Below are 15881 nucleotides of genomic sequence, written 5' to 3' on the forward strand. Positions count from 1 at the left end.
AACATTTGAGTATTTTTATTTACATTGATACTTATGCAGCTACAGGATATCGTCTATACCGAGGATATAAGAGTCTTGCCACGGAGTCTGATCGACCAAGTGATATAAGCCACCTTGTTTTTGTCATTCATGGAATTGGACAAAAGATGGACACTGGTCGCATTATACGAAATACATCAACGTAAGTGAATACCTTGCCATCATATTTACAGATTTGTGTGTGATCACAAACTGCCAAAATAAATTAACATATTGATTTCAGACTTCTCAGAAAAGATAACTTATTCCTTAATGTTATAGATCAGTATAATTATGTAATATTGGTATTGTCTATACTTTACCTGATGTGCAGGTTTCGTGGCTGTGTTGATTGGATCAAAGAAAAGTATTTCAACAACTCTAAATGCCGTGCAGAATTTTTCCCTGTAGAATGGCGATCCTCTCTGAAGCTTGATGGTGGTAAGCATCAGTATTAAATGTTTTTGTTGTGCTAAGATTAAATCTGTTTAGAGTTAAATTTAGACATTATGTAATTTATTGTGATAGAGGAGGAAATACTGTTAGAATTACCTTTACTCCTAACATTGTTGGAGACATTTGACACTCGTTCATACTAAAAAGAATGTCACTGTGATAGTGAATTACAGTAAATCCCCATTAAGACTCTTCAAGAATCCACAGGTAAAGCAGGCGTTAAACAAGATGATGTTTTTAAGTGAGAAGTAATTTTAGACATCATAGTGGCAGCTTTGTAACAAATAATTTAAATATGCAGCTACATAAATCATTTGGGGCATTATAAAAATAAATATATGCACTTTTATAACCAACATTGATTAATTCCAGCAACAAAATACAAACTAAATTTTGGTTGACTATAAATTACACACATAAAACCTGAATAAAGTTTCTGCTGCATAATCTTGTAGTAACCTGTAGTATATACAGAACAAATCTGCTGGTAGTTATGCAGTGTGTGTTCAAAAGCAGCTTAATTCTGTCCTGATTTTATCGTGAATTACAGTAAATTACAGGATACAAGATAAACATCAACAAAAGCAAAACGAGGATCACGGAATGTAGTCGAATTAAGTCGGGTGATACTGAGGGAATTAGATTAGGAAATGAGATGCTTAAAGTAGTAAATGAGTTTTGCTATTTGGGGAGCAAAATAACTGATGATGGTCAAAGTAGAGAGGATATGAAATGTAGACTGGCAATGGCAAGGAAAGCGTTTCTGAAGAAGAGGAATTTGTTAACGTAGAGTATAGATTTAAGTGTATGGAGTGTAGCCATGTATGGAAGTGAAACTTGGACGATAAATAGTTTGGACGGGAAGAGAATAGAAGCTTTCAAAATGTGGTGCTACAGAAGAATGCTGAAGATTAGATGGGTAGATCACGTTACTAATGAGGAGGTATTGAATAGAATACGGGAGAAAAGGAGTTTGTGGCACAACTTGACTAGAAGAAGGGACCAGTTGGTAGGACATGTTCTGAGGCATCAAGGGATTACAAATTTAGCATTGGGGGGCAGTGTGGAGGGTAAAAATCATATAGGGAGACCATGAGATGAATACATTAAGCAGATTCAGAAGGGTGTAGGTTGCAGTAAGTACTGGGAGATGAAGAAAAAAGCTTTCAGAGGATAGAGTAGCATGGTGAGCTGCATCAAACCAGTCTCAGGACTGAAGACCACAATAACAACAATCTTGCAGTGTCATATACACGCAGAGATTTCTGTTTTTAAGATTACAGTTGAGGCAATCAGTCCTTCCTGCAAGGACTTCCCTGCATATCTGACCAGTCAGATCCAGCACATCATGTTTGAAGGAAAATTCTCTGATTCACATTGCAGTTCTGCTGCATCTTTAAAACAATCATTTTCTGCAATATAATCTTTTAAATAGATGTTTTTTCAGAACTTAAATAAAATAAGAACTGAAATAAAATTTTGAAGTACACCTTGCAAATTTTTTCTGTAGGCTGCTTACCAACCAGGGCCATTAACATTTACTTTTACTCCTAGAGATAGCTAAGACAAAAATGTACCTAATTAGTGTTGTTTATTACAGAAGACTTCCATGAGGTTTCCATGAGTGTAGTGGCTCTGTAGACCAGGCTGTTCCAACCGAGCTCCAGGGAGCCAGAGTGCTCACTGCGGCAGCTCGGAGCCCGCATGGAGGGGGAAAGCGAACTCACTGCCCCCTGGCCGCATGCAGCCTCAACTGATGCAATAATCCGTGTTCAATGACAGCTATGACTAGCCGCGGAAGCCCTGTACCTCTATTGGAGGATACCTTTCTATTTATTGAGAGGGATGGTCATCTGCAGTGTCTTGTATGTCATAAAGTATTTAATTCTGCGAAGAGGTACAATATACGACGACATTATACACGTCTTAACGCTGCACACTACGATCAGGTAGAAGGCGTTGCACGCAGAGAACTGGTAGCCAGGCTTATGAATGACATTGCAGGAGACGTAAGTTTAAAAACAGTTTCGTAATACGGAGGGTATCAAAACATGCAACATAGTTCGTGTTCTGTAATGCATTTATAATTTTCAGGTGAATGAGAGCGGAGAAAACACTACTGAATCTGCAATTTGAACAAGCTGCAGGGTCGCTCACATCATTGCGACGAGTGGCAAGCCATTTTCGGTGGGACCACTCGTAAAATCGTGCATGGTAGCAGTTGCAGAGTGTTTGTTTCCAAGGGAGGTGCAGGCAATTGAAGGGGTTTGCCTGTCAAAGCAAACAATGTCTCGTCGAATCCTGGACATGGCAGCAGATTTAGACACACAGCTCAGGAAAAAGGCGGAGAGTTTTGTTGCATTTTCGCTAGCGCTTGACGAAAGCACCGACATAGCACACTGTGCTCACCTTGCAGTCTTTGTGCGTGGTGTTGACATGGAGCTGCAAGTAACTGAAGAACTCTTGGATGTGGTACCACTCGATTACACCACAACAGGAAGTGACATTTTTGAAGCTGTTTGTGAATCAGTGGACAATATGAATTTGCCGTGGGATAAGATCCATTCTGTAGCGACAGATGGTGCACCACAAATGATTGGGCGTCACCAAGTTTTTTCTTCTCATTTGAAAAATAAACTCAGGGACGAATTCGGGAAATATATTTTGACTCTTCATTGTTTTATTCACCAAGAGGTACAGTGTGCTGAAACAGTAGAGCTAGGTGGCGTAATGAAAGATGTCATGAAGTGTGTGAATTTTGTGCGGCGTCACGGTATGAATCTTCACCAATTCAAAGGATTACTGAAAGATATGGAAGCGGAGTATGGGGATATACCTTACCACAGTACAGTTCGTTGGCTGAGTCGGGGAAAAGTTCTTGATGTTTTCTTTGCCCTTCTTGAGGAAATATCCCTTTTTCTCGAAATGAAAGGGGAAGAAATGCGTTGTCTGAAAGATATAAAATGGATATTAGACCTGGCGTTCCTAGCTGACATAACTATGCATCTGAATAATTTAAATCTGTCATTGCAGGGCAAAGGGCAGCTAATCATTGACATGCACGACCAGATCAAAGCGTTCATAGAAAAGTTACGTTTATTTGAGAGGCAGATGAGTAATGGACATTTAACGTTCTCCAATCGTCTTGCTTCTTTAAAACTACCTGAAGGTACTAATTTCGGCGATTACCAAGCAAAGTTAAAGCAGCTTATCACGTCGTTTGAAACACGATTCCGAGACCTCACTAGTTTGGAAATGGAACTTAAGGTGTTCAGCACTCCTTTTTCAGTTTCCCCCGATGACTTGTCATTGTCACTTCAATTGGAGATTATTTATTTGCAAAATTCAACTTTGTTGAAAGAGAGGTACTACAACATGTTGGATTTGTCACAATAGTACCGTTCATTACAGCAAAAAACATTTCCCAAGCTTCATAACAATGCCGCTCAGATCATGTGCATGATTGGATCTACGTATTGTTGTGAGCAGCTTTTCACAGCAATGAAAAGAGTAAAAAGTAAGGAACGATTGTTTCTTCAGGATGCAACAATGAAGGCCATCCTCCGCATTAACGCTGCGATCACTTTGACACCTGATATTTCCGATCTTGTAATGAAAAGAAAATGTCAAGCTACAGAGGCCCAATAAATTTAGTATGCAATTTCTTGTAAAACAGTTGTTTCTTATTTATTCCCTGAACATCGTATTTCCTGGTGTAGCATGTCACCACGCCTTAGCAGCTAAGAGTATGAGGTTGTCGATCTTGTAAGACGCAGCTGGCACATCAAAACCCTTGCCTTGCTGCCTGCCTCAGCCAGCCATGCCACGTGATGGCGTGCCGGCCCACTTGAATGGTCACAGCGAGCAACACGGCTCCCTGGAGCAGGGAGCGCTCCGTGGCTCACAGCGGAGCCGACGAGCTGGAACAGCCTGCTGTAGACTCTGAGATATTGATTTGTTGTTGGTATCACTGAACAGCTCCTGGGATAAAACTGTACTGCTGTTTTTATGATTTGTTGATCTATGGACTGAAGTTTGTTTTCATATTTGAAGGAAGGAAAGCAAATGAAATGCTTTCAGCAATCATCGTTTGGTCTGGCAGCAGAATTGTCAAAATAAATAAACAAATAAAGGTCTTTGTGCCACCCATGACATATTTCTCTAATGGACTTCATGCTTTGCAGTCCTAGTCTTGTGTATATGCTACAATGACAAATCCACAGTTATCGTTGCTGCAGGGGCCATTATCCTATCTTTTTAGCAACAGCACATTTGAGACCACCTGATATTCTAGTGCATTGGTCCCTTTGAAAATTGAGCTGAGATGCATACTCCTCCTAAGCCTATGTCATGATATCCTAAAGAAAAGAACACTGACAAAATAGTGCAAGAAAAGTCAAATGTTGTTATCCACGTAGCACATAATGTGGTACCCTAGTCTTATGAACCATCTAGATGTAGGTCTGTCCCATGATGTTCTCAAGAAAAAAAGTCATTGGAAATAGACGAAGAACATTTCAATGACAAACAAGATGATGATAATCTAATTTTATACAAACAACTTCTAGCAATACCACGTTATTTAATCAAACAATGAAAGAGGGGTGTGCTGGAACAAAATGTCATGTCAGTGAAAGCACCTGCAACACATATTCAGGTGTCAACATCTCAGTGGGCATTGTTTCCCATCTGGTATACCTGTTTTCTGACCGAGGAATACTTCATAGATTTCTTTTGGCGTAGCTGACCTACTGTTGAGTTACAACATTGAAATATAAAATTCAAACAATTTTCATCTGGATTTATTGACATCAAAGTTTAACGGAACAGAGTCTTATACCTTTTAACACTTAACAGATAGAAACCTGTAATTTCCTTTTAACAGACTGGGAATTCAATAGTGCAGCAGCTCACTAGGAGATACCTCCTCAAGCCCATACATTAAAATGCTTCACAACCATAGTAACTATAGCAGACAAAGTATCTTTATAATATATGACAAGATTTGGCAAGAAGGTGTTTTCACTACCCAATGGACAAAAAATATCATGGTACCAATATTGAGACCTGATAAGAAAAAGGAAAGAAGAAAAAGAAGAAGAAAATCTAAAACTGTATAGAGAGCTATTAGACTGATCAGTTTAATGGCAATCATATGCAAACCCCTGCAACAGATGGTATTCTTTGTTTGGTGTCTTGAAACAAAAAAAAAATTACTTTCACCATTCAGTGCAGATCTGAAAAGTTTCAGTCCACAACAAACTCCTTTTTGCAATTAGAAAACACTGTCAGGGAAGCTTTAGCTTTTTGTCAATGCCTGCTAGGGTTTTTTGTGATTTACAAAAGGCATATGATACAACATGATTTACAAAAGACATAAATACAGATTGACAACACCACATCTTAGCTACATTACACTGGTTGGCTTTTCTGAGGTAACTAGCACTCTTAACTAAAAAAGAATTGGTATGGTCATCATAATCAACGTTTACAGGAAAACAAGGTTTCACAGGATTGAGTCCTAAGTGTTACCCTCTTTGCAATTACCATAAGTGGGATTGTTGTAGAAAATATTGGATTATTTATTCTCCTTATTACAGTATTCACTTCACACTACTGCATCAAATGTTGTTTATAAACACTATCAGTTCTGAAGTACTCATGGCATCATTAAGCATGTGTGAAGGCCGTCAACATACTGTGTAACCAAGCAGTATGTTATTTCATAATCACAGGTTGTCGTCAAGTATGAAGTAAGGTTCCATCTTAACTGCCAGTGGAGGTGGACTCATAAGTGATAACAATCCGTGATTGTGGAATACATTTTGGTGGTGCACAGTACGTCAGTGGCCATCGTGTAACTAATGATGAAGCCTTGAGGTCTTAGGAGTTAATAGTGATTAATAAATGACATTAAATATGACTGTGTGTGAAGTAGATACCATAATAAAGAAAATAAATAGTTCATTAATCTCCGCATTAAGTGTATATGAACTGATATCCCCTTGCTTCCAGCAAAACTGAAGGTGTGAAATTAAGGGAAAATGGAATTGACGCCTACAGGGGACCCAATATTGGCCTTGTGTATCTATAACTTTTGTCTGTATTATAGTTATACATTACTATGCTATGCTCAACAAGACATTGTATTCAAATGTCCATTTGGAAGACACAGCTATGGACCCAAAATCATGGGTATTGTTTTTCACCAACAAAATTGTGGATCATGTGTTTCTTCAAAACTCTATCCACCTATCCATGCTGTGAATTATGTTTCGATAACTAACAGCTGGAAACTGTAGATGTCTTTTGCTTTTTAGGTTTCCTTTTTGACCACAAACTGACATCGTTATTGCTTATTAAGCAGCTCAAGACAACCAGTATGCAGAAATTAAACTCTCTACACATCCTTGGAAACACTTAACAGGTAGCAGATTGACAGGTTCTTGTTAAATTTAACTAGCCATTAATTTTAAATTGATTGTAGTATAAATATGTCGCATATGAGTCAGCAGTCAGCAGCAGTTACTGTTTTAGGCTTACTAGACTCTGTGCCTCACACTGAAATCCACCTAATGACTCGAGATCTAGGCATGAGCCCTGTCAATGTTCTACTTGTGGAATTAGATATTCCACTTCTAAACATACACAGCCAACAACGTTTAATGAATCTCACAGTTGAGGCTTATTGTAGACCAGAAAATCCCTGTTACATGTTGCTTTTCCACAACTCCAACACATGTCCTGTTATGAATCACTTTATAGGGAGAAGAGCAATCGGTAGACTGGAAGACGTGACTCAGGAGCCCTTTCTCCCCATGCTAATTTGCCTACTTACCCCACAGGTTAAGCTTCGCCCTCTGATATACCCCCAGACATGTAGAAATAGAGCTCTTGTGTGCCAATAAGGATCACATGAACCAGTGAAATCTATACCAGTGGCTCTAAGGATGATTTTTATCAACAGCAATTCCTACCTACCCAATGCAATATCTACATGGCAGAATAGTAGCAATACATATAACTTTTTTTTATACCTAAAGTCTCAATCCACTATAAATATTCTCTGTGCAGTGACTCCTCAGTAGCACAAAACCAAATGCCAATTACTCTAACTAGTCCATTAGTCTTCACCATTCGTCGACTTTTATATCAACTCCTCATTACAGGGACCTCTGTGGTGTTCCTCTGGATGCTGAGGCATGTACACAATCTGGATACTATTCATGTTGATAACTTTAGCTAAGAAAGTCTCCACAACTGACAAGTGCCAGTACAAATCTCAGAAGCTTCATCTCAGGTGCCACATCTTTTAAAAATGGAAAGAAATGTGAATTACCAACATCTGTTCCAACAGCCTCTGGGCGATAAAAGCATCCACTGAGAAACAGAGAACATTGGTTTGCCCCTCTCAGAGAGAAGCTATAGTGGTATGTTTCATCCATACTGATCATACCATCTTCACACATCTTTTTACTGTGGCAAGAGAACCCTACCCAGTGCACCTGTGGAGTGACCCTTACAGTTCACCACAGCATAAAGGCACACGCAGACTCACTTGACTTTGAGTGTACATTGCGTATCAATCAGCCATCACCAAAGAACCTTTACCAAGTATTTAAAGCTCTCATTTTAGTAGGCAACTAATGGGGGGGCATGATGAGGTGACACCTTCTGCTACTTGTTTGCCTTGGGAGAATCCTCACTCAGCAGCATCTCTGGCCAGACATAAATATCAAATTTTCTCTCCCTGTACTTTAAATCTGTCTGTATATTACTCATCAATATCATCCAGAATATATTGAAATAATCTTTCCTTTTTTTACTACATCTTCTCTTGATGTTAGTACATAAGGGAGTCTAGGAAGCTGGATGGGAGCATCACCTGCCACAGTTATTGTCCCGGGGGGAGCTAACCCTGGCACTTCCCCCTATTGCTCTACCATCACTTTCACTTTCACGGTTCTCTGTAAATCATTTATAGAGACTGCGTCACAGCTCTTGACACGACTCTGTTGTAAAGTACTCACAAAACTCTACTGTTGGCTTGCTGATTATAGTGATAAAGGGAGTATTAACCATGCTGCTGAGTTACACAGAAACATACATCATCATCATCATCATCATCAGGCACAATTTTAAATACATGCCATTTGTTCAACATGGGATTGTCTTTGTGTATGGGTGTTATCATCCTGGACATTTCTCTTCTTTGGGGATGTGCTAACTGTGTAATGCAGTGGGCTACAGTGTCATTTCTGTATCTGTCATGGGGCCCAGTCCCAGGTGAAAGAAGCCTCTGAAAAGAATTATAATTGTATCTCAGTACTGGGCCCTGTAAGTAACATTGCATTTATTGCAGAGTGTTCCTAGTTGTCTCCAAATTACTGTGTGCAGAAAATCACTGTCTGTGATCAAGTATTACAAGGAGGATACTCTGCTGTGTCTCACAGGTTCAATTCACATGACTGTTGTTTATATCATATGTGCTCTTCTAAGAAGATAAGGAAGTGATAGAAGGGTGAATCACCTAAAACTTGCACCCCAAGTGTTTCAATAATGGAGGGAGCCATTGATATGTGGATTTCACAGATTGGAATGGTAGGCAGTGCCCCTCCTATTGAGCCCAAACAAATGTGTATTTATTTATTTAAAAAAGTGCAAATATGTCAATGGAAAACACCAATAGTTGTTTGTTTCATGTTGTAGCTCAAACGAATGTGAATTTCACATGGGTGTATATGTGCAGCCCTACAAAGATGTTAATAAGTCTCCAGAGGTGTCATGTTAAATGGGATGACTGCAGTACCTCTGTGGGGTCTGACACACAAAGAATCAGTATACCCTCTGTACTCAAAATGACTATCACTTGTGTCAGTAAAAGCTTGTGGTCTGCCGTGCAGTGATTGCTGTACACATTCTACCATTTCAGCAGTCATCTGCAATTGTTTGAAGAGGTTGGAAGGTTGAAGAGTGTGACGTCTATTGGAATATCTTTCAGTGTACATGATACTTGAACAAATGTCATGCTTCCTGCATTCATGGTAAACCATGAGCATGTACGCTTTTTTCATATTGGAAAATACCATCTTCCAGGTATGTCCTACTACATCCATTATCATCCAATAAATGAGAGGACGTCGCAGTGAATGTCAGTGTACACACAACAAAGTGTAAACAAGCAAAGCATTGTCACCTAGCATTTAAGCGATAGGATGGAATAAACAGCTGTCAGCGTTTACAGTGTTCGCAATACAATAACTTGTATACTACTTGCACTAGCTTCCTGCAACAAACACCACTGACATTCTCATTTAAGCTACTTATAGGATTTTGCAGTCAATAGATATTGCCCCATTTAAAGATTTGTAACTGTTGTAAAAAAACTGCAATTTTGTCAAATTCTGAGTATCAGCTGCAAATACATGCCCTTGCTTACAATTCAGTTCTGTGGAAACTGCATATTGAGGGTGCCTTCCAGATCCAAAATATTTGAGGTGCAAGTGTTAGCTAATTCACACTGTACACGCTGTATGTCACCTGCCATCCAAAAACAGGAGCCACTGCCTGACAATGTCCATGAGCTGCCTTGAGGTAATTTTGTGGGATGCACAAACTGTGATCCAACATGAGATGCAAGAGCCATATATTGGATATATATACCATTCTCTCTTTGAGTGAATGTTCTTCAAGTGAAGGCTTGTGTAAACTGTAACAATATTATGAAAAGGACAGTTGCTGCTCACCATATAGCAGAGATCCTGAGTCTCATATAGGCACAACAAAAGGTCTGTCAGAGGTGAGCTTTCGGCCAACAAGGCCTTCATTGGGAGGGCAAAATACACACACACACACACACACACACACACACACTCTCTCTCTCTCTCTCTCTCTCTCTCTCTCTCTCTCTCTATCTCCCCCCCCCCTTACCCCCGCCCCCTCCCAGTCTCTGGCTACTGAGGCCGTAGGTGGTCAACCAGTGGCAACTCGGTATTACAGTTACCTGATACAGTGGAGCTCTTTATAACAGTAGTCTTGTGAATGTATGTGTTAGTTGTCTGTGTATGTTCATCACTATTTTCTGTAGATTACATCAGGAAGAAGAATATTCATTGATGTGGATGAGTCACAATGTACATAAACAGTGCTGTAGCTAATGAATGTAGTCGTTCCAGTATGGCTATTAAAAATATTTATTGTGATGTCAATTTCGACATTTTCTGTTTCCAAGAATACTGAAATCAAATGTTGTCACCAGATGAAATATGCATAAACAAAAGGACAGTGGACCCAGTCCTAGAGAGAGAGAGAGAGAGAGAGAGAGAGAGAGAGAGAGAGAGAGCGTATTAACAATTAAATTGTTATAACCTTTAATTCACTAATAAATTGCGTGGATATACAAACGTAGAAACAATAGTGGGTTTCATGCTACCAACTCCGTAGCTGTCACTCAACTGCCGTGCCGTGACATGCAGCCGGCGCTGTTCATAGCCAGGTGGCGCTCCCGCGCTTAGCCGAGCTGCGGAGCGCCTCTATCGCCGTGTTTGTGTACTGACGTAGCGGCACTTTTAAATCTCGTGGCACTGTCACAACACTTTTCCCCCCTTGAAAAAAAAACACTCACTTCCTTGGAGACACGGACAGTGCGGAGACATCCATGGCCTCTTGGGAGACCCCGAGAAGATCCCACGGAGAAACACGAGAATATGGTCAAAAATGTCCAGGACCGAAGCCTGTGCGTGGAACGTGCCTCCTGGACGAGATGATGGGTGAAAACTCCGGAGCAGCATCCATAGGTGTCGTGGACCTGGGGGTGTGCTCCAGCGAGATGGGTCCCAGAGGAGGCGGCATCGCGACTGGGGCTGGTTCCGGCGTACTCTGAAGCGGCAGCGACGTGGGCTGCAGCGACACGCATGGGAGATCGGCAGCCGCGACAGGACTGGCTTCTCGGGCTGGTGGAGGCGAAAGAAGGGGCGGTGGCACCGGCGTGGCCACCACTCATGGGCGCATCTGGTCGTAATGACGAACAACCATGCCGTCGTCCGTACGTATTTCACAAAGCCGGCGGCCGCGAAGAGCCTTGACCACCCCTGGAATCCATTTAGGGCGAGATCCATACCCTCGTGCCCACACGTCGGCGCCCACCGAGTAATTCCCCGCACGAGGGGACACAGTACTAGGCCTGACAGGGTGAAGCAGATGCAGTAGAGTGCGCGGTTGGCGGCCATGCAAGAGTTCAGCAGGGCTGCGATCACCCAGAGGCGTGAAGCGATAAGAACTCAGAAATTGCAACAGAGCGTCATCGGTAGAAAAATCAGTAAGGAATTTTTTCATCTGGCTTTTGAAAGTGCAGACAAGGCGCTCGACCTCCCCATTCGATTGGGGATGGAAGGGCGGTGCTGTAACATGATGAATCCCTTGTCCAGTACAAAAATCACGGAAGGCCTGCGAAGAGAACTGAGGGCCGTTGTCCGTGACAATCGTGGAGGGGAGACCTTCTAGCGCAAAAATTTTGGACAAAGCCAGCGTCGTCGCCGCAGTGGTGGGCGATGGACATCGAACCACAAACGGAAACTTCGAGAAGGCGTCAATCAACAGTAGCCAATAAGTGCCGAGGAAGGGGCCGGCAAAGTCAGCGTGCACCCGTTCCCATGGCTGCGCCGGATCAGGCCACGGAGAGGGCATTGTACGAGGTGCAGCCAGTTGTTGAGCACACTGACCACACGCAGCAACCATGTGGGAGATGTCCGAATCGATACCGGGCCAATAAACATGCCTGCGGGCCAGGGACTTAGTCCGAGAAATCCCCCAATGGCCTTCATGCAATAGTTTGAGAACATCTTTGCAAAGAGAAGCTGGCACCACGACCCATGGAGATGCGCCATCCGTGGCCAGAAGAACAACACCCTCACGAACAGACAAACGAAGGCGCAAGGCATGGTAGTTGCGAAGGGGATCCGATTCCCGGCCCTTGGTCCTGTCCGGCCAACCCCGTTGAACAAAACCGATCACCTGACGCAGGAGCGGGTCCCGCGCACTAGCCGACGCGACCTGCGAACCTGTAAGTGGAAAACCCTCGACCGCACGACGTTCTGCCTCATCAATGTGGAAACAGAGTAGTTCATCTCGATCGAAAACCGGGTCGGGGCCCATTGGCAAACGCGACAATGCGTCAGCGTTGGCGTGCTGGGCCGTGGGGCGATAGTGAATCTCATAATGAAAACGAGACAAGTATAAGGCCCAACGTTGCAAGCGGTGAGTCGCCTTATCCGGAAGCGACGCCGAAGGGCTGAACAGAGAGACCAGCGGCTTGTGGTCGGTGATGAGGTGAAACTTAGAACCATACAAAAAAACGCTGAACTTTTTTAGAGCATAAATGATAGCGAGCGCCTCCTTTTCGATTTGAGAGTAACGCCGTTGGGCATCGTTGAGGGTCTTTGAAGCATAGGCGAAGGGTCGTTCCGACCCATCCTCATACCGATGGGCGAGAACAGCCCCTAGGCCATACTGTGACGCGTCAGTCGCCAGAACCAAGTGCTGACCCGGACGGAAGGTGGCAAGACAAGGCGCCAACTGCAAGTGAGCCTTCAGGCGAACAAAAGCCTGCTCACACTCGTCGGACCAACAGAAAGGTACGTTTTTGCGTAACAGCTGATGCAGAGGATGAGCCACCGCCGCCGCGGATGGAATGAATTTGTGATAATAAGCAATCTTGCCTAGAAACGCCTGAAGTTCTTTGACCGTAGACGGCCAGGGGAGAGCGGTGATGGCCGCAACGTGCTGACATAGAGGACGTATACCTTCACGGGACAAGTGGAAACCAAGATACACAATGGAGGGTTGGAAGAACTGTGACTTGTCCAGATTGCACTTCAACCCAGCCGAATGCAGAACCCGGAATAATGAACGCAAATTGCGAAGGTGCTCCTCAGTGGAGGCCCCCGTGACAGCAATGTCATCCAGGTATTTGATGCAGCCAGGAACAGAAGCCGTGAGCTGTTCCAAAAACCGCTGAAAAATGGCCGGTGCGCTAGCGACACCAAGTGGTAACCGCTGGTACTGATACAACCCACAAGGAGTGTTGATGACGAGAAATTCCTTGGAAGACGCATCCAACGGCAACTGATGGTACGCCTCCGATAAGTCAAGTTTGGAAAAGAACTGGCCCCCAGCGAGCTTGGTAAATAACTCCTCAGGACGGGGAAGAGGATAAGTGTCAATGAGACTCTGAGCGTTGACAGTGGCTTTAAAATCGCCACACAATCGCAGACTCCCGTTGGGTTTAGGAACTACCACAATTGGCGATGCCCATTCGCTGGAGGTAACAGGAAGGAGAATCCCTGAAGCTGTTAACCTGTCTATCTCAGCCTTGACAGGTGCCCGCAACGCCATCGGAATAGGGCGTGCCCGGAAAAACTTAGGGCGAGCTGTAGGTTTAAGAGTAATGTGGGCTTCAAAATCCTTGGCACGACCCAGACCAGCAGAGAACACGGACGAGAATTCAGAACACAATCCATCCAGCCGTTGATACGGAATATCCTCAGATATGAGGTGCACTTCATCATCAATGGAGAACCCAAACAACTGGAAAGCATCATAACCGAACAGATTTTCAGTGCCCGCATGATCCACCACGTAAAATGTGAGGGGCCGAACAACAGACTTGTAAGAAGTGGAAGCATCAAACTGGCCAACGATAGGAATTTTCTGTTTATTATAAGTTCTAAGATTTCGCGTAACTGGAGACAAGTGAGGGGAGCCCAACTCCAAATACGTGCGAGAATTAATGAGAGTTACTGCAGAGCCAGTGTCCACTTGCATGCGAATGTCTTTATTCAGAACACGAACAGTAACAAACAACTTATTTGTTTGAGAAAGCACACAGTTAACATCCATGTCCGATGCCTCGTCCTCGTCGACAGGAACTTGAGAGGACTGACACACAGAAGCAATGTGGCCTTTTTTCCTACATGAATTACACGTGGCCCAACGTTTTGGACACGCGGCCCTGTCATGCTGTACGAAACAACGTGGACAAGAAGGAAGGGCGGAACGAACCTGTTTCTGTGGTTGCTGTTTTCGCTGCGAGCGTTGCGGCCCAACGCGACGTTGTTTACGCGAGTGAACCGCCGCCACATCATCGTTCTCCTGGGAAACAGGCAAATTGTCCGTGGCGAAAGTTGACTGTACAGCGCCCACATCACACCACGCGTCTATTTGCGCGCCATCATCATGAGACACTTCAAAGGATTGAGCGATGCTTAGAACTTCCGACAACGACGGGTTTGGCAGTTGTAGGGCACGTTGCCGAACTTCTTTATCAGGAGCAAGCCGTAGAATAGCATCCCTAACCATTGAATCAGCATAAGACTCATTATGGGTGTCCGTGACAAACTGACATTTCCTACTCAGACCGTGTAGTTCTGCCGCCCAAGCCTGGTAAGATTGATGGGGCTGTTTACGACACTGGTAGAACGCCACGGGCGGCAATGACGTGGGTGTTTTTTCGGTAATAGTTAGACAATAAGTCACACATTTCTTGGAAGGACAGAGAGGCAGGTTCCCGCAGAGGTGCTAACTGAGATAGCAGCTGATAGATCCGTGGGGAAATCCAAGATAGAAATAACGACTTACACATCGGAGCATCGACAACGCCAAAAGCCAAGAAGTGTTGCCGCAAACGCTTCTCATAATCCTCCCAGTCTTCAGTGGCCTCGTTGTAAGGAGGGAACGGAGGCGGAGAAGAGGACGACAGACGATGAGTAAGCGACGTCGACAACGCCTGAATATCAGCCGTCAGCTGTGTTTGTTGTTCAATGAGTGCTTGCATAAGCTGTTCCATGTGTGCCCAGACACGAACGCGCAATACTCCAACGCTGGAAAAAAAATATCCGACCTCGTCGCCAAGAAGTGTTATAACCTTTAATTCACTGATAAATTGCGTAGATATACAAACGTAGAAACAATAGTGGGTTTCATGCTACCAACTCCATAGCTGTCACTCAACTGCCATTGCCGTGACATGCGGCCAGCGCCGTTCATAGCCAGGTGGCGCTCCCGCGCTCAGCCGAGCTGCGGAGCGCCTCTATCGCCGTGTTTGTGTACTGACGTAGCGGCACTTTTAAATCTCGTGGCACTGTCACAACATAAATATCATCAAACTGTATTATTCTGTTTACCGCTTCACAAGTTATAAATGAACTTCGTAGAATCATTAGGAAAATTGTTGATTCTTTTTTACGCAAAATAGCCTCTGCGTATGTACTTCTTACATTCTTTCACTGGTAAATAAATAAATAACAAACTATTTTCTACAGGTCGATTTAGAGACCTGCTTGCAATTATCAGTAATACATAATATGCTTCTAACAAGAGTTTCCAGTTTTTTTAATTTGAATAAGCAAATA

The 15881-nt window shown here is 43.3% G+C and overlaps 1 protein-coding gene across 1 annotated transcript in view; it reads left to right on the plus strand.

The window, feature by feature from the left end:
- LOC126101357 (phospholipase DDHD1-like) overlaps positions 1-15881 on the plus strand; it is a 181296-nt gene that overhangs the window by 87929 nt on the left and 77486 nt on the right. Inside the window, exons 4-5 of the mRNA XM_049912025.1 lie at positions 40-181; positions 353-459. Coding sequence (XP_049767982.1) covers positions 40-181; positions 353-459 — 249 coding nt within the window. The remainder of the gene's footprint in view (positions 1-39; positions 182-352; positions 460-15881) is intronic.

The sequence above is a fragment of the Schistocerca cancellata genome, chromosome 9, assembly GCF_023864275.1.
Source record: "Schistocerca cancellata isolate TAMUIC-IGC-003103 chromosome 9, iqSchCanc2.1, whole genome shotgun sequence".
Classification (NCBI taxonomy): Eukaryota; Metazoa; Arthropoda; class Insecta; order Orthoptera; family Acrididae; genus Schistocerca; species Schistocerca cancellata.